Below are 27719 nucleotides of genomic sequence, written 5' to 3'. Positions count from 1 at the left end.
GATTTAGATTTAGATTTAATATTTAGATTTAACATTTAACATTTAGGTGCCACATTTAATATTTAGATATAACTATTTAATATATTTCTGCGTTAACAAATATTGCTGTAAATGTGGTAAAAGGTGACGTTAAAAAATTCACAATACTTTTTTAAACATTGTTTGAAGCTAAATGTGGCAAAATGTTGATGTTATTTTCAGCATGAGACACTTTACAAATGGCACCCCATAAGGCGGGGGGTTCAGGATGCTGGAGAGGGAGCTGGGCTCTCTAACCTCCGGGGTTAAAATAAAATTGAATAACTTACAATTTGTTGACAGCGTTTCTCCCGTGCGCGCGCGCTCTCTCTTTCTCTCTCTTTCTCTCTCGCAGTCTCACTCTGTTTCTTTTCTTTTGACTTTTCTAAGATGACAGATGCTGAATATATACTCCCTATCTGATGCTGTGGATTTCTGTGGCTGCCTGAGAGGGATGTGAACTTATCAGTTTGCAGCTGTGTTACTGTAATCAAATCAGGTTGGGTTTCCTTTACGCGTGCCAAACGGTGCCAATCCCCTTTGGATCTGACATCAGATGTGACGGGACAGTCGACATTTATCGTCTCCTCAGCTGTAGAACGCTCACTCTTTTTAGTTGATTGGTCCGCCATCTAACTAGCTCTCCGCCGGGAATGAGAGGTGACACTCTGATTGGCTTATTGAATGATACGCCCAAAACACACCCATGACTAATTCACAGAGTAACGGCCAATTTCCACCAGATGCATGTTGGTTGCATCTGCGCTCCGGCACGGCAGCGGAGCCGATAGGATTCCATTCTAGTCAATGTGTGTGTTTCCACCAGCTGCGGCTGTGCTGCGTTCCAGCTCCGTCTCAGCTCCGGCGCTCCGGAACCCTCCACAACAGATACGCAGGACTTCTATTTTTGCCGGAGCACAACGCAGCAATTCAGCACAGAGCAGATTGTGCGGGGCAGGAACTCGTGCACAGAAACACAATAAAAAAATCCGGTTAATTTTCAAAATAAAATACATAGTGTTCACGGCGGATCATATTTCCCTGCACTACACCTTAAAAACTACATAATGGGCAGAGGCAGGCCTGAAGTCAACAGGTCAGAGGTTTTCAGACGTCATTTCACCCCGTGAACACCATGGACGAGGAGAAATTAATCATGGCAGTGCACCGAGATGTCTTCCGGCGGAGCTGCACCGCACCGCACAGCAAACGCAGCCAGCGGGTATTGACGGTAAGTCCAGCCCTTTTAGACTCTCCGCCATGGCGCACAGTCTGAAAATATTGACGGTAAGTCCAGCCCTTTTAGACTCTCCGCCATGGCGCACAGTCTGAAAACCGGTCTAACTAGCAAGTGACTGGGACACGCCCATGCGCCGCACGCCTGGCGCTTTGCGTTTTAGACCATCTAAATAGGGCCCAAGAGAACTTGTGAGCAAGTGAGTGGGAAAGACCTATGCGGAGAGTGAGAGAGGAGAGATGCACACTGACGTAGCTTATCTGGTCAAGTTGCATTGACCCTGTATCGTATGAGTCACTCAGGCGCGCATGAGACTGTTTGTACTTACATTTTTTAAATTGTAATCTTTTAGCGAAAATGCATGTATTGAAGAGTACTGAGCATACCACTGGATAACTGAGACTTGGATTATGATGCAAAGGTGGGGTAAGAGTTTGTAAATGGATGCTTCGATACAGTTAAGCTGTTGTTAAATGTGGATCCCAATTACTTCAGTCAATGTAAAATGTTCACCTTGGAGAAAACCAGAAAAACTAAGTTTTCATAACAAATTCATGGTAACATGCAGTGAGTAACTGCTGTACACATGGTCATTATGCAGGTGAAGTGCTCCTTTGAGCATGAAAAATGACTCATTCTGGACATTTAACTGATGACTGTATCTGTCGGCATAGAGTCGTTAGAGAGAAGACGGCCTGTCAGTGTGGAAAACAGAGGAAGAAGTATAGAAAGGTCCTTCCACCCTGTATTCCCTAAAATACCACTCTTTTTGTGACTGAAGGCTGCTTGAGACATGGAAATACATCCCCAAGCCAGGTGTGTATATGATGAAGAGCAGATAGTGAAGGTCCTTGATAAATTTTTCACACTTAGCGTTGACCTAACCTTAACCCTAGTGTACAGACAGCCTGAACCTAGCTTAAAGCACAACAGAGAATCAGAGCCCAGGGTTAACATTTAAAAAATGCTGAATATGTTCATTTGCTTGTGTCAGATCAATTAATGTTTGAAAGATCTGGTGTGCTTTTATAATGCCAATGCACTGGTGCCAGTTAGGAATAAGATAGAAATGAAAAGCCTGACAGCCCAGCTCTGAGCTTGTGCTGTCATTACCACAACACTAATAATATGTCACATGTTTTTTTGTTTTTTTTTTACATGTTATCTGTCAAACAGTGCAATGGAAGCATAATGCATGCCTTTACCTTGGTTTCCCTATTGCCTGGAACACACTGTGGTTTTTTTATTGTAAAGGCTTTTTCCATTACCTGAGGCATGAGTTTTCCTACTCGTTGAGTTATGGGCTCATTTAACACCACCTCCAGCTTGCACGCATCCTTCTGATGGGGAATATGGAACTGCAGGTCACTCTCCTGGAGGTAGGCTGATTGACCCTGTTTCACCTTTAAGCCCTTGTTGACTTTAACAAGGGAACCATGTGATGAGTAGGTCACTCCCAGCAGGAGCACTGGAAGCAAGGTCCAGGCCAGTCTTTGACCCTGTAAACCCATCACTGTTAGTCTCAAGCTGATGTCCTGTAGGGTCTTCAAGGACTGGCCTTTGGCCTCTAAAACTTTCAGAAACACACTCCAGTAGGTGACTTAAGTAAACCAGGGTGATTTTCTCTTCAGAAGAAGCTTCATCTTTCTGTGGTTGAATGATGTTGCTGTGATGTTTGTCTGTGGGCTTTTACTGGGTCAGATGATTGGTCCGGAGCTGTACAGAAATTATAAAGGTTTCAGTCTGTGGCATTTTTATATTAAGAAAAAGGAAGTGCACAACACAACATTCACAAACCAAATGAACAAAACCAAAAACACCTAAAAGTTTGAGGGTGCTAAATGAGAAAGTGTAAAATATATTGTATTTTATAAAAGCAATTAAACCTGCATTTGCTGATGTTACTGACCATGCTAACTTGATAGCAAAACATTCAGCCTGTATGATGTGTCCTCCAGCTCTTACCATTATCATGTAAAGAAGAACAAAGCATGAAGGAAATAGCGAGTTGCAGCTGCCAGGTGAGCCCCCTAGCAACTAGCAAACACACACACAGACACACCGCAGTATATAGTGCCAACAAAACATTAGATTATTTAATAATGTGACCCTCTACGTTGTGCTTCACAGTTGGGGAAGTAATAACCCGTGCAGCATCCCTGCACACTCAGTATGGGAAGCTGTTGCATCATACATCGTAGCCTGCGATTCAGTAGGCACTGTCATTTTCCAGTCTGCATACATCAGACTTGATGTACCCAAGTTTATTAGATCCATGTCGCACAGTGTGGCTTCCACTAAACTTATAGATTACTAAAAAATTCTTAGTCTGTGGGAGTCTTAAATTGGCACTAAGTCATCCAAACTTGAGAACTCTGGTTTAATGCATGTGGAAAAACAATAATTAGAGTGGTGTTGATAAAAGTTTTGATCTTAAATGCTTTGTTCTATAAATGGAGCAACCTCCATCATCAGTTCTCCAGTTCTGGTTTATAACAAAAACCAGAATGTAAAGTTGTTGTTAATAAACAGAAATAATCAACCAGCCTGAGGCAGTTCCACATCGCTATATGTAGACTCTGTGACTTGTTCTGTGCTCAGCTTGCCAGGAAATATGTTCATTATGAACAAATGTTGGCCTCTCCCTGAGGCTAAAACAGCCTCCATCTGCTAATGACCTGATGTTTCTGAGTGACCTTTGACCTTCATAGAGTCACGTGCATCAGAGGCTTTCCCACCATACAAGACTTTCCTTCTCTGCTAGAGTTGCCATAATCATTAAAAGCAGTGGAGGACAACCATCCAATAAAACCATCTTTCAAACTTATAACCTATGAGTGCCCTGCTTTGCAATTGCAGCCTGTTTTCATTCTAGTTTCTGTTTTGCTGTTTGCTCTTAGTGCCTAATTTGTCCTTTCTTTAGTTATAAGTAAAGTTTATTCTTATCTTATCTCCCACTGAGGGTGTGTGGTAGAGCTGTTTTGTATTTGAAAATGGGCTTCAGGTGTCATCCTGCCACATTCCTTCGACACTTGTCTGGGACACCACAGACCTCACACAGAAAGCACCTCTGACAGAGAAGCACCTTCTAATCAGCCTCTGCATTGGGGAACATGTTATAACTTGTTCCCATGAACAATACTTGTGTTTAGAGAGCTGGAAAGATCATGTTCAAGGAGCTGAGTGCAAAAACAGGATCTCAAATGGCCACAACCCCCTTTCACATGGAAGCAAACAACTGCCTATTTACACCTTTAGCAGACACAGAGCAGCATTATCATTCCTTTGGAGTTGTGTTTATGTCCACCTGATGAATGTTTGAGAGACTTTTCATTGAAAACAGCTCCTGCTGCAGCTGTAAACCAGGCTGATGAGAGCGGTGAAACAAAACAGTTGCATCCCTAACTTATACATAAGTTTATTTCATTATTTAAAACTTTGGCTACGTTTAATGTAACAGAAAACAAAGAAGAGTATATTAGGTCCCCTTTAAACGGTTCTATTTCATTTTGAGCTAACTTATTTTCTGTATGTACCATATGGATATATTGTATATTTGTTTTTATATTTAACCTTAAAGGAATACGTTAAACTAATTTGTTCCCTGGCAGAGTGCTGGATAAGAAGCTCAAAACCTGTGTGCACACATGTCTGTGTGTGTGCGCATCAGGGCAGAACTCCACCGTGTGTGATACGGACAGCAGAGGAGAACTGTAGAGACAGAAATAACATGCCATCATGTAAATAAGATAAATAACATGAGGCTATTTAGTTTGTTTAAAGCTACTCTTCCTTCTTGCATTTCACACAGCACTTAGAAAAAATTTGAACATCCACAACTCCCTCCTCCCATCCCTGTCCTCCTGCAACTCCACCTCCCTCCAAAGGCATACTCCTCCCTCCTCCATTACGTCCTCATTACGTCTACTCCGACCAATCATTGCATTCGACCCGAACGCAATGATTGGTCGGAGTTTTCTTAGAACCATATGAGAATGGTACAATTATGAGTTTTTATCTCTGGTGGAATTCACTTACATTTTAGTGTGCCATCAGCTTATTAATAGCATTTTAACCTAAACAAAGAAAAGCGTAAAATGTCCAGAAAGGTAAGTGTCGCTTTAATAAAAGGACAAGGTACAGTATAGACCTGTTCTATAGGAAAGGTAACCTTGACTGCTGTTGTCATCTGGCACTGTATAGAAAATAAAATCAAATAAAATTAACTTGACCTTCAAGGCAGGGGGTGCCGTTTGGGCGGCGGGGCACCCCCCTAATATAATGGTAGGGGAAACACTGTTATGTATCATTCATTTGATCTAACTCTGATAGATATTGCACCACAGAGACAGCGTTATGACACTCGTTTTACAGCACTCGAGGATTACGGCACCCAGGATACCGACATAACACTACTTGATCCTGTTTAAACAATATTCATGACTTAGATTACTTTTTGTGAAATACTTTTTTGATTCTTTTTATCAGTGAACCCTTACGGACTAAAGAAATGTGAAAAACTTACTGGGTAAACAAGGAATGAAGACATATGCTAACTTTATTACAGCATCAGAGGTAGGGAGTCACCACTTATTTTTTCATTCCTCTTGTTTGCCATTTTGGTGAATGAATTATTCTTTGATGCTCATGGTTTCAATAAAGTGAATTGACTGATTTGTGGAGAATCTATCCCAGCTAATGATGTGTAGCATGTCTATACTGACAAGAGTATAAACATTTATATCTGTGTGTGCGATCTAACCAGCTATCTAACAGTAGCTCATGTGAGTAGCCAGCAATCCAGTGTTATACATCCAAATAACTTCTATAAAAATGAACTGCTTGGCAACCAGACCAGGCTTCTAATTGAGATAGGCCTTTATTTGTCAAAATGTGTAGCAACACCAGGCTGATAAAATGGACTGGGCATTTAATTGGGACTACGATTTTAATTGAAGTTTTACGACAGTTACATAATAAATGAAAGTTGTATACACTGTAAATATAAAGATATTAATTAGTGTAGCTTTTCTAAAAAAATAATAAACCCTGAATTTTTTTGTGATCAGGATTAGTTAGTATCACAGCTTAAACTGTGATCTGAATTAAAGCCTGGCTATAGTCTTAGCTACAGTTGTCAGTGTATTTATTTACAGATATTAACAGCAGTCATTCACTATATTGTCAAAAGTGTGTGGATATTATTCTTGGTTCTATAGTTCCAATGAAGGGAAATCTTATATTTTAGACAATAGTGTTCTTACAATTTTGTGAAAATGGTTTGGGTTTAGCCCTCCACTATTTTAACATGGCATTACCCCCATGCACAAAAAAACAGCTCCATAAAGAAATGATTTTCCCAGTGTGGTATGGAAGAACTTGACTGGTCTGCAAAAGCTCAGACACATACCCTACGCTGTAGCTAATGGACCCTTCCTTACTTCCAACACCCTTTGTTCTGATCACACCCATCTTCAAACTGAGGCTTTAGTGTTAACTCAACTACCAGCCCATTCTCATTCCCAAGTTGTAAAATATTGCAGTTTTAGCAGTGATTTCGGCATCAGGCACCAACGTAAAAAGACACATTTCATGAAGATATGACACACTGTCAGCCAGCATCAGTTTATAAGGCTGTCAAGCGGTGTTAAGTTGTAGCACTTCTAGTAACTACGTTATATAAAGAGCTAGAAAGTCCTTATAGTGTGGGCAGGAAGGGTCGTGGATGGGTCCAACAAATGTGGACTTTTGGCTAGGAGACCATGTACTTTTGTTGCACAAAGTAATAAACATAAATACAAGGTGTTTTACTGACCTAAGTGTATTTTGAAAAAGACCGTATGCATCTAAAACTGTACATTTCCTGTGAAAACGGAAGTGTATTTTGAAAAGACACAATGCATGTAACAAGGGTACATTGACACGGCGTCCAGGACTGCTTCTTGCACAGCTGTGATGGTATCGTGTGACCAAAATTGGTCCACAGAAAGACAGACAGACTAATACATATAAAAATACCTGTCAAAATACTCAAAACAGCCTCAAAAATCTGTCTTCAGGACCACATTTAGCCCTCATGACACAAGCACAGACTAACAGGATGCAGAGCAAACCAAAGTCCAACTGCATGCCAGAGCTGAGAGCAGATCACATTTTAACAGATAACACCCTGTCAAGCTGTGTCACACCAAATGACTGCATGTCACTGATATGAAGTATCAGTGTAACAGCACAAAGGCCTTATTAATGTGTCCTGTTAAAGGTTTGAATGGCGCCCTGACTGATGGGAGTTCCAGTGTGGAGGCTGCAGACAAGAGGTGGGAGTGCTGAGAGTGCTGGGAAAGGTCCTACTTTTAAGCTGCCTGGAGCAGTCTAAGGGTCCTAGCCCTGTTTGCAGTTGATCCTTTTCCTGTTTTGGCAGAGCTTCATGTTACAGTCACTATACAATGTAATGTCAACAAGTTGCATCCAGGGAAGCCGTCCTATTTCCTGCCATGTTGGGTAGTGTGGATTTAGATCGTAGCCAGACGGCCAAAGACCACAAACTTAACCTCACATGTCAGGAGTAAACTCAGCACTGACATGTCATTCAGGAGGAGGCTTGGCATCTGCTGAGTGTCAGAGCAAGCAGCGCTAATGACAGACTACATTCACATTCCCATAAGCTTGCGGTAGTACAACATGCACCCCCTAATCCAAAACTAAACAAACATCAGTGTTGGATGGTATGGAAGCACTCTCTCCAGCTGATTCACACCGTCGTAAAAGGGCACTGATGAGAAATTTTACACATCATGAGAAATGCTTCTTATCCTGTGGAAACAGCCGGCCCGAACATGAGGTCAAGCCCTTGAGAAGGGGCTGTTTATAAGGCATGGACAGTCTATCGCAAAAATGCTTTTGTTTTCCATTATGAGATATGTAGGAACCAGTTACCTATATTAGGAACTAAAGATCACTATCTCAGCCTCTGCTGCTTAAATGGTGACCATTGTTTTGAAATCTGTGATACTCCAACTTTGTGCTAAGATTATTGGCCAACCTGTGGTAAACCTATTTCAAACAACCAACAAAAAGAGCATGCTAAGATTTGCTGACAGCATATCTGCTGACCCCTCACATGTTCTAAATGGAGTATACCAACTTTCGTCCTCCAGCAGGTGATTGAGATTCCTGCTATTTAAACAGATAAGGCTGAAAAATTTGTTTATACATCAGTCTATTCTGTTGTTAAACCAAAATCAGTGTGTTGCTAATTAAGATCTGAACCTGAGGATATTATGTTAAGTGTACATATCATAAGGTATATGGTATCGTTTTGTATAGCATCATATCATATTGTATTGTGTTGTACCTTATCTTTTGGAATGGTTTCGCATCGTAATGCAACGTATCGTAAGGTATCATATCATTTGTTTTGTATCATATTGTATCGTTTTATACCTTATTATTTGGTATGGTTTCATAACGTAACGTAACGTAATGTAACATAACCTATCGTAACGTATCGTACTGTATTATATTGGTAATAAGGTATTGTATGGTATCGTTATATAATGCATTGTATCATATCATATTGTATTGTACCTAATTGTTTGGTATGGTGGTATGGTTTCATATCTTAATATAATGTATCATATCATTTGTTTCGTATTGTATCATATTGTTTATTAAATCACTGCAGTACCTCTTTACTTGTGTATTACAGACTGGGAGGGCATCAGCTAATCATATACATTTCAGACATCAGGTGTGTATATGAAAAATTCTTTATCAGTCTTCTTCATACATCATTATTTATGTGTGTTATAACTCAGTTTTCTTTGGATACAGTGTAGTTCTAGTAGTTCTGAGATACTGAGATTAAAGAATTGACATACAACACAAAAAATGGACACAACATGTGCTCCACACAGTGCAAGCACTGGATAATCAAAGATCATGGAGGTCAAATAACATCTAATAATTTCCATAATAACTAACCCTGAATTTCGTCACGCCTTTCCCAAAACAGAAACCAGTAATGAGCACAAATACACAGCTGTGAGGGAATGTGATGTGTCATGTAACAAGTTGCTCCTCCACAGCTGGGGATGTCTCTTACATCCACTCACAGTTTCTTCTTCTAATCTTAATAATAACAGGGTCCTGAGCAGCCAGCAATTTTCAAAGAAAGACGAGCCATCAGGGAAGAAGAAGGCATTCTGCTGAAAACATGAGCGGATAACATTTTGGCTGCCGTCCAGCAGCAGAGTCCAGAGTGTGCAGCAGAAAGCCTTCAAAAGCTCCCAAACACTCCCTAACTGCTAGAAACAAGAGCTGAGTCTGTGATTAATGGGGAAAAGAGCAATGTAGTGCACTGGTGCATGATACAGTGCTGTACCACTACAGAGAGAGAAGCATGTATGTGCAGTTTTAAAAGGATTTTCCCTTTAAAAGCAACATCACTGATGATGGTAGATTTCATTAAATGTATATCTGCTAGATTATTATATATCATGCACTGACATGTAGACTACAGAGAAAGAGAAGCAGAATGAAGAGAAACACAGTCAGATTGTGCAAATCAAAGTCATTAGGAAGAAAAATTACCCCAAAAATGGAGGGAGAGGAAGAAAAAGACATCCAAGCAAACATCTCATTACGTTCCTGAATAATAAAAGTCCCCAGCAGAGATATACACATATATTTCGACATGTCCTTACCTGATCTAACATCAGACGCTCCTTCTTCTTCTTCTTCCCTACCTGTCTGCTCTCCTCCGCTCACAACTCTAACTCCCTCAATGACAGAGTCTTGCTCTCACTCCTCAGTGACAAACTCCACCCACAAGAGAGTGAGATGAGTAGGGAGGGGGAAGAAGGGAGGGAGGGACAGAGACTGAGGACGCCTTCCTGGTCCTGTTGCTGCTGTGGGATCAGTCATTGGAGCGGAAAAACCTAAAGACAAACAGCAGGCCTGGAGATCAAAGTCTTGTCTAAAGTGCCTGGTGGTTTAAGGGACAGCTTTGTCATTACTGAACAGAAACGGGCAAAGATAAAAGGCTTAACAGTGCACTAATGTAAGGAAAACACCAAAGGAGAGAAATAGACTTCATGTACTCTGTGAGAGGATACAAGCCCTGTAAAGCCTCAGTGTTTTCAGTTGCATATTAACACTGAAACTGCATTGACATTCTTAGTCACCTAAGTTTTTCCATACATATGGTGGTAATGCACGAGCATCGCAGAACAGTGCTTAGAGACAGTATAGTATTAGTTTATCTGGAGGTCAGAGGTGTTTATAGCTGCTCTGAATGGTGACAAGTGAAAGGCCTGATGTCATAGAGAGGAGAAAAGCAAAGTTTGAGAAGTTAAGAGGACATGTTCCCCTGGTCCTGTCTTGTCCTTGAGTTAAAGAATACATGACTTGCAAATGTGACATAGTTCATGTTAACATACCGTCAGTGCTCACACATGACAGTTAAACTAACATTACTTTAACTCTTAACATTCCAGACTACTGGTTATCTATTACCTCTTCATTTCTATCATGGAAGCTTTGTTTTTATGCCTCCATACCGGCAATAGCCATGGATGGAGGCATTATGTTTTCTGGTTGTCCATCCGTCTCTCGGTCCCATCTTTGTGAACATGATATCTCAAGAATGCCCCAAGGGAATTTCTACAAATTTTGCACAAAGGTCAACTTGGACTCAAGGATGAACTGATTAGATTTTGGTGGTCAAGGTCGCCATAGCCTTTCATCCATCTCATTCTCATGAGTGCAATATCTCAAGAACAGCTTGACAGAATTCCTTCAAATTTGACACAAAAATTTACCTGGACTCGATGAACTGATTAGATTGTGGTGGTCAGTGGTCAAAGGTCTATGTGACCTCATCTGTCTCATTTTTGTGAACATGATATCTCAAGAATAACATAAAAAAATTTCTTTAAACTTGGCACAAACGTTCACTTGGATTCAATGATGAACCAATTAGATTTTGATGGTCTAAGGTCAAGATCGGTGTGACCTTGTCTGTCACATTTTTGTGAACACGACATCTCAAGAATGCCTTGAGGGAATTTCCTCAAGAAAAACACAAGAATTCACATGCTAATTATGTCAAAACTGAACACAAATGTCTGTAAGATAAAATAATGAGGTGATGACGTTTCATATCCAAAAAAAGGTCAAAGGTCAATTTCACAGTAACATCATAATGTTCTGCATAAATGGGAGCTGATTGTAACGTCTCGATGCAATTTACAGCCAAGGTGAGACCGTGGGTGGGGCCCATCTTGCAGGTGGGCGTAGAATAAATTTACTCAGTGCTGCACATGCACGCGAGGGATAAACCCACTAGCGATAGCCTTGGAGGGCGAAGCCAATATGAAATAGAACTTCTCTGGCCATTATTCAATGTCATATCTCAGGAACAGAAGGGGAGACATTTGGTCAGATACTGAATTGGTGACACTTTTGGGTGTCCACCTTGAAACTGTATTGATTGCACAGGTAATTCTAGTTTTATTCTAACATGAGCCACCTAACTCCTCTCACTAATGTTAGTGGTGCTTAAAAGCACAAGCTTTTAAATGTGTTGACAGGGACTTCATTTTCAACCTTTATTAGTTTTGTTTTAAGTGTTTTTTCTTCAAAAAGAAAAGTTCTGATATCAATATAATTCCCAGTTTCCTCCAACCATCCATTGATGTCTCTTTTATTCACTGGGCAAATTCATTACAATTCAGCAAGCTAGCAAGTACGATACGATACGATACGATACGATATACTTTATTGTCCCACTAAGGGAAATTTGTCTTGGACTCAGCAACTGCGCCATAAATGCCTTGACAGCCACAGTAACATCAAACAATACATCAGCAGCCATACCATCCCAACAACAATTACATGACAGTATTGCACATATCCCATAACATTGCACATAACACATACATACGCCATGCATACATAACACATGCTAAAAGATCACCATAATAAAAGCACTATAAAAGTTATTGCACAATCTTCGGCCTCAAGCAGAATTGTTTAAGAGTTTGATGGAGGTTGGAACAAATGAATTCTTAAAACGGTTGAGTTTGTAGTTAGGGACTCTATATCGTCTGCCCGAGGGTCGGAGGTCATATTCTAAATGAGGAATATGGGATGGATCAGTCACTATCCTCTGCACTTGCCTAAATACAGTTTGCTCATAAATAAACTGCAAGGTCTGATAGTCCCTTCTTCCCATAACCTTCATGGCTGTGTGCACCAGACGAGCAAGCTTAGTTTTCAGTTTGACAGTGAGGTTGCCATACCAGGCTGACATCCCGTATTGGACTAAGCTCTCTAGTACTGCCTGGTAAAATAAAAACATGATGCTTTTGTCCACACCATACACTCTAAGTCTGCGCAAAAAATACAGTCTTTGCTGTAAACGAGAACACAGACCTTCAACATGGACATTCCAACTGAAAGTGTCATCTAAGTGAACTCCAAGATACTTGTATGCGCTGACCTACTTGATGGGTGAGTCATGTATGACAACAGGACTTTGGTCCCCTACTGATCTCTATTACAATTGCAACAGAAAATACTGTGCATTTTTGTATAAAAATAAAGCATTAGATAAAACTTTTAACAGCAGAGCATTATTTGTAAATAGCCTTTTTTAAAGTGAGTGAATTCCTTCAAATGGCATTTAAAGCTGCGGTGGGCACAAAAAACAAACAAAAAAAAAAACATCAGAATTTGAAAATACCCCCTCCTCCTTCAGCTCTCCCCACTCTATCCTAAGCCCCTCCCACCAGATGACCACGGCCATATGCACACACTTCATACAGTAACCCAGTGTTTCCCATACATTGATTTATTTAATTTTATTTTATTGTAGAGTTGCACACAGCTCATTTGCACTGTTTATCAGACCATAAATGAGACAAGAGCTAGCTAGCCAGCTACTCCACAGTCTCTCCGCCTTACTTCATGCTGCTGTGGACTACTTCCTTATTAGGAGAGCGGGCAACAGCTTGACGACAAAACTCTGGTAGGTGCCTGCAACAGATCAAATTCAGCAAGCGCAAACCCCCAAGCACCAGTTGTCACAGCAGACTGGTGGCCAGCAGCAGCACCAGGTCTAACCTGTGTAACGGCAGCAGCAGAAAGTTTGCTGATCTGTTGGAGAGTCGGAGCTGTCCAGTCCCCCAGAGCTCGGGTTTGTGCTGGCTTGATTCAGGTTGCTGCAGCTGCTGACTGGGGGTCTGTCACCAGAGTTGCTGACTGCTCTTCTCCTAGAGAGGTGGTCTGTGGCAGCGGGGTATGAGGCAGAGGACACACTGATTCAAGGCTCTAGCTAATGTTAGCTTCATAAACGTGAATATGGACGCAGCTGTGAGCCTTTGGCTACTACTAGCTGAAGCTAAACTATTGACAATATTTTCTCTCCATCTCTAAAGCACTTCGCAGATTTTGACACGTTTTATTTAGTTAGTTGTCAGACTCTCATTTAGACTCTCTTTTTGATCAGTCCATCTTCTGTTTTTCGGTTGCTGTGCAGTGTAGGCAGTTGTTGCCAATGCTAGAACAGCAACTTTCTCTGCAGGAAAGTTGAATCAGACTTTCATCATCTGAAGGGACGTGCACGTGCATCTGCATTTGTAGAATAGCCAATAGGAATGCCCTTTCTCTGAAATGACCTGTGATTGGCCAAAGTCTGTTGTCACAGGCTAGATTTTCTAAAGCCTAAAAACAGAGCCAATAGGAGGTAAGGAAGTCTAGTTTTCTCTCAGACTGCTTGAATTAAAATGCTCAAAGTTTATTATGGGATTTTTGCTCATTTATGCCAAAAAATCTGCCTACCCAAGCTTTAACACTGCTCAACTAATATATTCAGACTGTAGTTTTCTAGGGAGCCAGTGGTGGTCAGTATTAGTCTGAAAAGATGTCATGACCACTTGAAATGCACTGGTTTTCCATCTAGCTGCCTTAGTAAACCACTGTAACTCAATTATTTTTATTATGTAGTTTCAACTAGTTTTCATGCTATCACCCAGAAATGATGTAGATGTCCTCAACTGTAATGTGCAATGAATGTTTAATCAGAATTAGTGGTTAAGCAGTTTTTCCTCCAAAAAACTCTTTTAATTATAGCACCCCATCAGACTATACATTTTAAATGCCACACCACATATCCCTCCAAGTTTAATCAAAGACCAGACCAGAAATAAATAGAGAAATATATATTTAAAAAAAAAAACATGGATTGCTTTGTGCACAACTTTTCTGGGACGTAGATTCAAGCCATGTCCAGATCTCTATTTCAGAACAGACTTCATGTTAAGTTGCATGGAAATTGCATTTTGGCAGACAGAGCAGGAAACACACAGTTGTATCTAAAAACACTGATTGAATTATATAATTTACAACTTGATTCCAATAAAAAGTTGGGACACAATACAGTTCAATGCAATGCAAAAACGCTGAACCTTGCTCCTGACTCCTTAGCCTCTCCGTTCTCTCTTTCTACTCCTCCCTCCTGTCCCCCCTGCCCCCCTCATTGTAGCAGTATTGATTGTAGTTGAAATATAGTCAGTGATGCATGATGACAGATCATAATTTCCTACCAATGTAAAATCGCTATTTGGAAATTTTAACAATGGTATTACACCTTAGATGTTACTTGATGTTACCAAATTTTATTTACCTGCAGAAGTCTCCTGTTATAGAAGGATTGGTGAGATATTTCCGAGCAAATATTTCTTGCATTCTGTTGGCCATCTTTGTTTTGAGAAATTTGGCCAGTGGGTGGCAAGGTAAGGAATGATGCACCAGGGTCCACTGGATAGCATCAAAACCAGTGCAGGCCGCTAGGCAGTATAAGCAAATACCAAGGGCGCCGTCATCCATAGGGGGCGCCACAAATGGGTAAAGAAAAAAAATTAAAATAATTAGCTTTTACTACTTTTTGATAATACTATTACTACTGTTATTTTGTAATATTATATAAGACCATAACAACATAATTACATAGCAAAGCCTTTTAAATATTAGAGAGGCCTTTTTTTTCTGGGCTCCTGCCGCCCCCCTGTCCCCTCCCCAGCTTGTTACACTTTACCTGCTCCCTAGGGGAGATGGGCGAGTTATCCAACATCATGTGAATCCCGAAACGTGCTGTATCATTATCATGTCAAAACAACAAAAGCTCTCTGGTGCCCACTCAACTACCACTACACTACTGAGAGGAGTGGATGTGGAGAGAAAGAACATGAAATCAGTAGGAGGAGAGCTAGTTATCATTACCTCTAAGCAAACAGCTCACGGAGGTTGCATTGATCCCCTCAGGGGATGGGTCAAATGCGGAGAACAAATTTCACACACTCAGGTGTGTGACAATCAGTGGAACTTTACCTTTACCTTTGATTTACATTGTGAAGTGTTTAAGCTGTGTTCAGTAAAATTTAGTGTTGGGCGAAGGTAAATTATAACGTTCACATGAAGTGGTAATCTTGTAAAATGTGGCATTTGGTGAGAAACTTAATAAATCCAGCTGTTTGAAGGAGAAATTTGTTGATGTTTTCACAGCACTATAAAATACATATTAGAGCAGGAATTATGATGTATCATATATAGTAAAAAGGCTTTTTACTTTTGTTAAAGATGTTTTTCATGTGAAAGAAGATTCTGTTAAAGGTTGTTTCATAAATATGTATTATTGAATTTGTGCTCATTCAAGTGCAATGAAGGACTGAATGACTTGAAAACTGTTCATTTATTTTTTTAGTTTAGATTTCTGTGTTTCTCTGGCACAAAAGAATAAATAACAACAAAAAAAAACACACAAAAGAACCAATATAAAAACATCTGTATCGGCTATTAGCCAAATTGTTATTTTAAACATTGGTATCAGTATCAGCTCAAAATTTGAAAATCGATGCATCCCTAATTTAATTAGAAAGTTAGTTTGTACATTTTATTATTTTACAATGTAATATATCATTTTATTGTTTATTCTTCTGAACAAGTAAATTTGTAATTTTTATGTTGAATACTGATTAATATGATAATTATGACACATGTACAACATGTTGCTGAAAGCAAATTAGCACATATTTTTATCTTATTTTGAATTGTTAGCTTGATTGTTTATTTGCAATTTGGTGGGGAAAAAAATGTGTAGTGCAGTGTTGTGCTCACCTAGGCCACCAAATGTGCCTGAACCGCCACTGATCAAACCCATGCATATACAAGAAAATGGATTTGAAATAGCTGTCCACTACAGTGACCACTACGTGTGAAAGGGTTGATATCAGGACATCTAAAAATATAATGAGTATTTTATTCAAAATATTTTCAGTTTTGACCTGAAAAGTCTTTTATAGCAGTTGGAAATTAAAAGAATTCTGTCCGCCGCTTTGTGAGGATGAAGAAAACATTATATGTACAACAATGAGAGTTCAGCATTTACCGCACATGATAATGACTCTGCAGAGTGATACTTATTGCTCATAAAGTCACAGTGGAGTCTTTCCAGTCAGTGCATTGGCCCAGTGTCTGTGCAGGTCTGTGGCTCAGTGCAGTCCATGGTAGAGTGTTTGTCAAAAGGCAGTAACATTCCTCAGCTTCAGAATGAGACTGCTTCATTAAGTCCTGACAGCCCCTGTGGTTCCTGCATGCCTATTAGTGCACAGGCTGTTACACTAGCCTCCCAGGTGGAAATTTCAGCAGCATTTTGACTGTAACTGAAGAGCAGATACAGGGTCATATCAGAGCGTCTGGAAATCATTCGAACCAAGAATGTTCCGAGGAGTCTGTTTGGGATGTTTTGACGTAACTCTAGTCTTCCTCCTGCTGTGCTCCGTCACAGGCTTGCTGCTGATGGATCACCACAGAGATGCAGAGGATAACCACGAACGCAACAAAGCCATTTTGGAAATGTTACATATTAATAAAGTGTCTGCTAGCCACCAGGCTAAGCCCCATCCCTACATGAGGGGGATCTATCAGCGTTTTGACTCACTGGAGGCTCAGGACTTTGGGAGTTCAGATGGAACGCTGGTGCAGAGTTTTCGGAGTGTTGCTGGTAAGGATTTGAAATGAATGACCATCTAGTCTTAAAACACTTAGTGGCATTGCAGCTACTTAACATGGTTCTATTGAAACCTATCTAATCACAGAAAGTGATTTTTCACATTTCATTTGTGACTGAATCAAAGACTAAAAAAACAGTTGATTAGCCTTAGCAGTGTTCCAGTGATGATGTTTCTGTGTTGGCCAACCTGGAGGTTTTCCATCAGCAAAGCATCTGCTGTGACATCACTGTTTGGGTTTTGGCCAGATGTGCAACATTCTAAAAATTTACCAAAATAAAAAGACAAAAAGTGCCCAAATTTTGGCAACTTGGGGGCAGCAGGGCAGGCTGTAAACACAATATTGACATATTATCACTGTATAAAGTTGCTATAGCAAACATTTTAGCAAACAGCCTATTTACCCATCCAGAAGACACGAAACAACAGTAGAAATCATCTCATGTCTTGTTTGTGTGCATCTGATGAATGTATGTGCAATGCTAACTCTATATTTAGCTGTGTTTTGGTCTCCACCAATTAAAGAAAAAAGCACCAGCCTCTCGGGTGAAAGTCAGTGGTTGTTGGACCTATCCACCACCCCAAAACCCTACTCACAATTCTCACGGTTTTGACAACTCCAAGGCTAAAATATGAGGCCACTGCTGCAGTACCAAAAACTGCAGTTCCTCTAATGTCCACATGAGGCTGAGTCAATCCCCATAGCACCCCATGATAAAATACTCAACTTTACAGCAGGAACAAGCATGTTTACAGCCTAGTACAAAAAACAGCTTTCGTCTCTATAACTAATTTAACCATTCATGAAAACATTTTATTAAAGCTGAAAGGGTGGGGCCGTTTGTGTGACAGGCTGTCTGCGAGGTGTCGCTACAAGCCCCTTTTACACTGCCTCTTTAAGACAGGAATTTCCTTCTTTCCGCCTTTATGCCACCTAGCCATTCTATATAAAAGGTTTAATCTGCTGATGGCGGTAAACAAGGAAGCAGTCATGACTGCTTGTAAGGAGACAGGTTGGGGTGGTGGACGGGTCACAAAAACCGGACTTTTACCCGGGACTTTCCCTCTGGAGTCGTGTGTTGGAATGCAACTTTGAATCATTTAAAGGTACATCCGTATTTTTCTTTTACTAAACCTCATCACAGTAACTTACATTAATCACGTAACTGTACCTTAAGGTCCTAATGTCATTCATGAGGGGCAAATTCGTAGGATATAATACAAACTGTTGTGCATGCAAATTTCGAACCGTTCTATGAGAATACGTTGGACAGATTAACCCCTCGTTCCTTCATAGCTCCACCCTCTCATACAAATATGGTCACGTCTGGCTCCAAAAAACTAAGATGCCAAATTAGAGGCTTCAAAATGGTTGTCCACAAACCAACGGGTGATGTCACAGAAGCTACTTTTTTTTTTTTTTAACAGTCCATGGATGATACAGACATTTCATACACCAGACGCACTGTAACTTATATAACACAGACCTGCTGATGCACATTCAAACTGTGCTGGACCAGTTCACCTGCCCACTGTGGCTTTGTTTGTTACTGTAAAGAGAATCCAGCCTGCAGCTATAGGTAAACCAGTGTAGTGGAACTGTACAGTAACTCTGGGCTTCATGATCAAAGTATCTTTCTCTCTCTCTACAAATAGGTGTGTGCTACAGAACATAGCTTGTACCCTACTGAGAAAAGGGAAACACTAAAGATGTAACACTAAATTTAAACTTATTTATAAATGGATGGCTTTTGTAACAGGGGAGACCAGGAGTGGTTGTAACCCTTTTTGTGCCTGCACCTAAGACTAACTGAAGTTTTGTGTTAGACACAAAGCACCCCTGTTTGTCTACTACAAATAGCAATGTTTCCAACTTCTCCAACTATAGACCTTGTAACTGTTAGTAAACAGTGGTGGGCGGGGCTTAGTTGGAGGCAGAGCAGGTTTCAACATACATTAGCTACATTAGCTCTCAGTTGGCTTGTTTTCGACTACTGAAGAAGATGATGTGAGTGGTGCATTCAAAATAATCATTCTGAGTAAATTCATAAATTCTGAGCGCTGTTGGAATGTACTGTTCAGTTATCCAGAGTACGGCACTCTCAGAGTGCAGAGCGCACTCTGTCTGGGGAGGCAGAGCAGCAGAGTGCGGAGCGGAGTAAATGTGTGATTCACTTAACTATTCACTAATTCATGTAGAAATATAATGCTCTGTTTCTTCGACAAGCGGGGCTCTCATTCTGGTGTAAAGCATCAGACTGAAGTGTTACATGAATGAGTAAACACTGACCAACAGGACCAGACTGTCCGACCTGTATGCTCTCACTCAGTGCATGGATGATTTGACAGGACTGCTGAAGGTGGGATGGCGGGCTTTGTGGTTGATTACTATGCCAGTCATACAAAGGAGGACGACACTTGAACGGTTTCTGCCAGTTTGTTTTCCTGTCGAAGCTAACGTAGGCTAATGTGCTTAAAAGTTAGTGTTATGGAGAAATCCAATATTCCTCTTAATACCTCCCCAATTTCTGATTAGATGGACATGATGACCCTTAATACACATAATGTCATTCATCCCCACAACAGTAAATACTCCCTAACCTGATATGAAGTGTGCGCTGCACGTGTGAGCATTTTTAATGATGGCCTCCATCCAGTCCTTCTGTCTTATCACATTTAACCATGATTGTCTTTGTTTTTGTTGACCGTCAGTGGCAGCTGGTATGTGATAAAATTTAAGTTTTGAGCCATGACTCCTTCTATTCTGGCTCCCAATAACACATCAAGATGACATTTTGAGACTCCTATGTAGCCTACAGCCCTGTGGTGCATTTTGCCTCCAGCTAATAAAAAGACATCATTGTGATGTCAGCCTTAAAAGGGTCTATATCACAGAATTCACTTACTTATGTGTACTGTTTTTGTGGTCACAAAACAGAGTGTGCTGGATTACACAGCCTACGTAGATTTAAAATGTCTGCTCATTCTTCTACCAAACAGGAATAAACAGAAACCAACAGATGTCTGAAATGGAGGTAGAAATACATTTGAAAATCTAAAATTGCATTACATGGGCATCAGCGAAATTATTAAGTAAAGGCTACATGATTGTTGGTAAAGGAGCAAAAACTTGTAAACACATTGATATGCTCCTTTAAAAAGCCTTGTACTTTTGCTTTAACTAATCTTTTTGTTTTCTGTTAATTCTTTGATTCACACAGCTCCACCTCACACTCCTCCAGGATGGATCTGGTTCAATGTCAGCAGCCTGAACCCCTCCATGCTAGGTGCAGAGCTGGTTCTGTTCAGGAAAACCCTGCACCCCCGTCCCATCAGTGTGACTGTCACCCTGCACAGTGTCACAGCCTCACAGGGAGCTCTGAAGGAAAGTCCTGCCCTCGAGGAGAGACTTCTGACCCTGGACCAGCGCTCCTCATCTGGATATGATGTGTTTGATGTGTCAGCTGTTCTGCGTGTGAGGCCTCTGGAGGTGGTGGGCTTTCAGCTGCGTTATACAGATGAGAGTGGGAGTTTGGTCCTTCATGAAGCTCTAACACAGAGTCTTTACTGTCTGAACAGAGGCTCCCTGAGTGAACCCTTACTGGTGCTTTACCAATCACACCCCCTCCTCATCTAACTCTGTCACCAGGACCACTATTAGTGTCAGGCTGATCACAAGTGTTTTTGTTTTTAAAAAAAAACATATCTCATTCACCTCTCATCTGGTGGACACTACGTGGAAATAATAAAATAATGTTGAGTTTAAAGTGTTACCTTGAGATGGAAAAACCTTAACAAGAATGAACCCATAGAAATAGCTTTTCTTTTTTGATATTTTTTTAGGGCTTTAGCAAAGTTTTAATGGGCATTTGTCATTAAAGGGACAATTTAGATTTTTTTTAACTGGGGTTGTATGGGGTACTTATCCATAGACAGTATATTACATACAGTAGATTTCAGTCAGCACACCCCCAGTTTGTAGAAGCAGGCTGGAGTCTCACATGGAAGCTAAGCAATTTACTGCTGTGAAGGGGGGCCAGCAACAAAACATATTTTAGCCACCAAAAAAATCAATATGAGTTTAAGTATATGCTATATTTAGAATATTTTCACTGCTTTACTTTACTGTCAGAAAGTTTTCTTTCAATGGGAAAATGAAATTGTTATATTACTCTTCAAAGCCAGACTCCATTAAGAAAATCAAAGATTTAACATTGCTGAACACAAGAGCTGCTGGTTTACCACTGCCTCGTTCAGTTGGTTTCTGTGTGTTACTGTGTGGCTTTGGCGTTTTAAAGAATTAGTGTAGATTCATTTAAGTCACAGAATAACACAAACTAACTAGGTGATTGAAGCAATGGTAGACCAGCACCTCCTGTGTTCAGCGGGCTAAAATGACTGTTTTTGTAAATAGAGTCTGGTGGCTTTGATGAGAGCATAGATGGAGAACTGAGGCCATTAACTGTTTCCCCGTCGAAACAAGCTTTCTGACGGAAAGGTAAAGCAGTAAAAAAAAAAAAAAAACACTCTCAGTGTAGCGTACACATAAACTGATATTAATTTTTTTAGGTGGCTAAAATACATTTTGTTGCTGGCCCCCTCATAGCAATAGTTTGCTTAACTTTTGTGAGAGACTAGCCTGTTTCTCCAAACTGGGGACACACAGTAGATGCTGACCGACATCTACTGTATGTAATATACTGACCATGGGTAAGTACCTTATACAACCCTCCTTTTAAAAATCCAAACTGTCGGAGCATTGGTAGTGTAGTGGATAGTGCTGGCACCCCATGTACAGAGGCAATGCCTCGTTGCAGCAGTCGCAGGTTTGACTCTGGCTTGCATCCCTTTGCTGCATGCCCCCAAACCCCCCCCCCCAACTCTCTCTCTCACTTGCTTTTTCAAGTAAAAGTGCTGCACTTTTATTATAATGATCATTATTTTGAGAACAAGAAAACCTAAACTGTACCAAAACTTAACTGTATTTACAATCTTTTATTTTGAAATGTTTCACTGGATATGTTATGGCTTGATGGAGATGTCACTTTTCATGTTAGATTTTGTAAACCATGGGAGCTCACTGCCCACCAGTGGACACAGTGAGTAACTGTAACACAACATTAAAGGGAACACCACCTAATTGAAGAATTCCACTGTGTCATTTCCATGGCCCAGGAAAGTTTGACCAATATTTGTGAACATGAGCTACTCGCTCTTAAGAGGGAAGTCTCAAATTTGTGATGTTATCAAGTATAAAGTGTGGAGCTGTGTTGCAACTCCTAAAATGGCTCATAATGTAATAATGGCTCATAATGTAATAACTTAAATGTAATAAAAGTTCATAATGTAATAATCAGCTCATAATGTAATAAAATCACGAGCACATAACAGCTTTGCGCATAATGTAATAATGTAATAATCTATTACATTATAAGCCTTACTAGCGCCGCTCATAATGTAATAACAGTTCATAATGTAATAATGGCTCATATTGTGAGAAAACTGCTGCATTATCATTTTTACATCTTAAACGTGCAAATAAAGCAAATGGCATGGGTTTCAGCGCATAGTAAACTAAATTAGTGAAACCAAGAATTATTTAATCGTAATTGCATTCTCACATTTTATTATGTAAGATGTATAAAGTTGAGCCACTAGGTGGCACCCGTGTTAGGTATTTTGGGCCTTTGAGAATGCCATGCTCACTTCCACTGTCTGATTGTTGCAGGTAAGCAGTTGGTGGAAAGTTTAAATATTATGACGGATGAAGACTGCTGCATAAGTATTAGTAGGTTATACAGAGTGGCTGGACGCAATAGTGGCCTTGCGTCCAATATCAGGCAGCTTTTCAGCCAGAATGCCAGGTGGATTACAGCCTGGATCGTGACTAAACATAAAACCTTTGGATGGGTCCATATTAAAGACATTCATTGGAAGAAGTAAAGTTTTCTTTAAAAAAAAAAAAAAAAAACTCGCCTTGATCTGAGTGAACACTGGCACAGTCACTGACAAATGGAGCCCCCTGGACTTGATTTTTGTTGGCAACTATGATTTATGATTATGTATTATTTATGCATATTGTTTAGTTAAATTTATTTGGACTTATGTTTTTACTTGGGTGTCCTAACAGGCTGTGTTTACATTTTAAGAACTTTTCAGCTGGTCCATTGTTATTACATGGTTCTAAAACACTCTTCTCATTCTTGCACAAGTTCCAAAATGAAGTAAATTGAATGAATATGTTACGCTGCTATCATGTATTTAACGTAAGCAGTAGGAAAACAATGCTTATTAATGCTTTATTAAATTGGCATTAAGACCAACAATAAAATAACAGCAGCATTTGACTGGAAGGTCTTCACTAGGTTGTATGGAAGGAGAGAGTGTTCACTGCATTTGAAAAGACCAATCTTAAATGTGTTTTTATTGTAGAAGTTATTGTGTCCTGCATTTATTTTAGCAATAGTAAACAAAGGAAATTCTCTTTTAAACTACATGAACTACAGTCCCCCTCCTTCTTCCCTAATCCACCCTCTTCTCCAGCTGGCTTTTGAGTTGGTTACTGTCGCGCCATCTATAAACAAATCATAGTCAAACACAAACACAGACCTCTGCCCTTAAGTGCACTCTCATTGTCAGTGTGTGCAGTTTTGACCTATAAATGATGATAATGCAACACTTTTCTCACAATATGAGCCATTATTACATTATGAGCTGTTATTACATTATGAGCGGCACCAGTAATGTAATAACTTATTACATTATTACATTATGCACAAAGCTGTTATTACGTTATGTGCTCATGATTTTATTACATTATGAGCTGATTATTACATTATGAACTTATATTACATTTCTGTTATCACATTATGAAGCGTTATTACATTATGAGCCATTATTACATTATGAGTTGCTACAAGGCTGCACAATATACAATGAATGGGAGCCTGATGTTGTTTGTTTTCTTTTTTCATACCCAAATGAGCTTTATTCTATTATAATATTCTTCGTTGTGAAACAGAAAATGTACCCATATACTCAGAACATTTCCCTGGGTGCTCTCAGTGTCATCTAGAACAGTGCTTCCCAAGCTTTTAGTTTGAAGTGCTGTTTCCTGCTGTGGAGTGGGTAACTAAGTGATAGCTACTTGACAGAGACAGCAAACTAGCTCAACAGCATGGCCAAATGCAAGTATGACACTGAATGTAACAAACTGTGAGACCTTGAACTAATGACTAAGGAGAAATCTGGACCCTGTGGCTGGACCAGTTGGGGACCACTGTTCTAGAACATCTTCCACTGTTCATTGTCATCTAGAACCTGGGTCTTCAACAAGGGGTCTGTGACCCCAAGGGGGTCCTCACTGTTACAGCAGGGGTGGCACCTTTTTTTTTTAATCATTTAAGTTTTAATTTATTTATTTTTTTCAAAATTTTAAATGTATCTGAAAATACACATTAACATGAATTTAACATTATATTAGCCAAAATAAATTGGCCTGTTCATAAATCCCATTTGATTTATGGTACACAACATAAATGATAGGCTAATTTGTGCAATCATGTGAGCTAGCTAATGCTAAATCCCTGTGCTGCACGCAAATTTGTGAATCCTAGGATAGCAAAGGAATGATCTGCCTATAACGGGCTAGTACTAGTTGCCTTCGTTGTTTGATTGGTTAGGTTTGGCAAGGGGAGTGGGAATGTTAGGGTAAGCCAATCAGTAAGGCAGAATAAAGTCCAGATCACACAGAAAGCATTTTAGCAGCTGGAGGCGCCTTTATGTAATTGTTTTTAATTAGAATTAAGCTTTTTGCTCGCTGTTTTTGTGTTGTTGTCTCACGTTTCCATGCTCTCGGCACCTGGCATTTTTCCCAGACCGCTCTGAACTCTGAGTTGAAAAAATCTCATCTCAGAGTGGAAAAGCGTCTCACATCATCTCTGTTTTGCCATTGTCCAATCGGATGATTTAAGAGGCGGGCCTTCTGTGGTGGTCACGAACAGAAGTTTACATCTGTTAAACAATGTAGAAGAAACTGTTGGCACCTTACAAACCAAAGTTACCACCATGTCAATAGCAAACAGCAGGTGTGGAAGCATAGAAGTGCAGTAATTGAAATTTCAAGTAAGTAGTTTTCATGCATGCAAGAATTAGGGTAAGGAGGTGATGGGGTGGTTGCCTGGCAACAATAAAAAGGTGCAGCAAGCATTTTTTTTTACTAGTGTTATTCAATTAAAAAAAAAAAAAAAGCTGTGCTGTAGCTGTATTATTATTCCAAGTGTTTGGACATTCTTGTGAACCACAACGGATCATTTTGTAACTTAGCGAGCAAGAGACTGACATCCGTCCACCTCAGAAACCACTGACAAAAGCGTAGACGGTGAGACTAATGCACATAGCCATGCTACAACTACTGCTGATTTAGCAGAGAAGAGAAGACCTTAAAATATTCAGAGAATTATCTCAAGTGCAACTCAGTTTTATCACATATATGTAGTAAGGGGTCTCTGATCCATCTGTCTTTAAGCCAAGGGTCCTCTGCCTGAAAACCACTGGCAACCCCTGATCTAGGACACTAGTTCCCCACCTGGGGGTCCTGACCCCACTAGGGGTTGCTGACTGGCCGACCAGTCTTGAGTCGCAGGGACTATCGTAATCTTTTGAGTGTTCATACCTGGCGACATGTGTTTCTGTCATCGGGAGTCTCGCCAACTGCATTTATGATCTGTGTGTGCAAGATTTCTCCACAGAGACCTCACCGACAGAGCCCCAGATAACGCGGTGATGTCACCAAACTACGTTTTGTCATGCGTGAACAAAACAGGATATTATGAAGTTCATTGGCGCTAAACTTTACTTGTCAACATGGATGTCCGACAGCTTGGAGGTCTGCAGGTCATTTGTGCCCTGCTCTGTACAGAGAAGAAACAGGAAAAGAAGAAAAGGATTTGGGTGAAGGAATGGGTTGCTGCACATGTATTGCGCAGATGAGTTCTATGAATGAAACAGTAGCGTAGTGGATGGTGCCGGCGCCCCATGTGCAGAGGCGTTGCCTCACTGCAGCGGCCGTGGGTTCGAGTCTGGCTCGTGGCCCTTTGCTGCGTGTCGGTCCCCACTCTCTCTCTGTCTCCCCATTTCACCTTCTGTCCTGTCAATAAAGGCAAAAAGCCAATAAAAATAATCTTTAAAAAAAAAAAAGGTACGTCTTAGACATCTACACACTAAACTAGGCCTAATTTTAATTTCTGCTGTTTAAAACCAAGTGAAATCATATACAAACAGCATTTACTGCAGCAACAGAAAGTAATTGTACACTGTCTCTTCTTTTCCATTAGACACCTTCAGCAGAGGCAGAATGGCAGGCAATAGCCCACGGTTTCTCCCACAAATGGCAGTTTCCACATTGCCTTGGGGCTTTAGATGGAAAGCACATCCAGATACAGCCTCCAGCAAAAAGTGGCAGCACAAACCTGAACTACAAGGGCAGGTTCTCTGTGGTGCTGGTGACTGTTGTGGATGCATGGTACAGATTCATCTATGCCAGTGTGGGGACCCAGGGCAGAGCGTCAGATGCAAGGATTTTTGCGCATTCAGACCTGTGCAGAGCAATGGACCAGGGCCTGCTGAATACCCCACCTCCTCAACCACAGCCCAACTCTGACATCCCGATGCCCTACAGCTTGGCCAGGGAGGAAAGACGGTTTGAAAGAAGAGTAAAAGAAGCCATCTACGTCAAGCTGGAACGACCATCGTTAAACAGAGGGGGTGGCTTACAACACTACTTATCCCCCACCTACAATGCAGTCTTGGGATCCCTCCCCAGACGCCTTCACACCCATTCACCCCTGGTCCCACCTGACCCTAACGACTCACATGGTGGCCAGGTGGTCAGCGACTCACATTGTGACCTTAACGACTCTGAAACTAAGAGCTCACGTGACCCCTACGACTGTGCAAGGGTTGCCACCCACACAGGGTTTATAGCCTGCAACTTCGTACCAGTTATTTAGAACTGAAGAAGCTTCTTGCATGAGAGGTTAAACGTCTTCAAGAAATGCAAGCAAGTCCAGTTGCCTACGCTATTAGCACTTACGATTCTTTGACAAAAGTGTTCCTGACTGAAGTAGTTTCTATGCCTCTGCATTGGTAATAGCTATGGCCAGAGGCATTATGTTTTCAGGTTGTCCGTCCCTCCCTTTCTCCGTCCATCTGACGTGATCTTAAAAATGCATAGAGGAAAGTTAATAAAAGTTGACACAAACTTCCACTTGAACTCCAAGTTGAACTGATTAGTTTTTGGTGGTCAGAAGTCAAGGTCACTGTGACCTTGCATCTGAATGTGATATCTCGAGAAGGTCTCAAGGAAATTTCCGTGAAATTTGGCACAAACTTCC

At 40.6% G+C, this 27719-nt stretch overlaps 2 protein-coding genes across 2 annotated transcripts in view; one reads left to right on the top strand and one right to left on the bottom strand.

Moving 5' to 3' along the window:
• frem1a (Fras1 related extracellular matrix 1a) overlaps positions 1-10037 on the bottom strand; it is a 68756-nt gene extending 58719 nt beyond the window's left edge. Inside the window, exons 1-2 of the mRNA XM_050066935.1 lie at positions 9961-10037; positions 2524-2971 (exon numbers count right to left, since the gene is read on the bottom strand). Coding sequence (XP_049922892.1) covers positions 2524-2766 — 243 coding nt within the window. The 5' untranslated portion in view covers positions 2767-2971; positions 9961-10037. The remainder of the gene's footprint in view (positions 1-2523; positions 2972-9960) is intronic.
• Positions 10038-17032: 6995 nt separating this feature from the next.
• LOC126404657 (uncharacterized) lies at positions 17033-21076 on the top strand. Its single transcript, XM_050068035.1, has 2 exons — positions 17033-17318; positions 20547-21076. The coding sequence occupies exons 1-2, from the start codon at positions 17033-17035 to the stop codon at positions 20960-20962; spliced, it is 702 nt and encodes a 233-aa protein (XP_049923992.1). The 3' UTR covers positions 20963-21076.
• The last annotated feature ends 6643 nt before the right edge of the window (positions 21077-27719 follow it).

Source organism: Epinephelus moara, chromosome 17, assembly GCF_006386435.1.
Source record: "Epinephelus moara isolate mb chromosome 17, YSFRI_EMoa_1.0, whole genome shotgun sequence".
Classification (NCBI taxonomy): Eukaryota; Metazoa; Chordata; class Actinopteri; order Perciformes; family Serranidae; genus Epinephelus; species Epinephelus moara.
The sequence above is the reverse complement of the archived record's forward strand: the minus strand, read 5'-3'. Positions and strand labels throughout refer to the sequence as shown.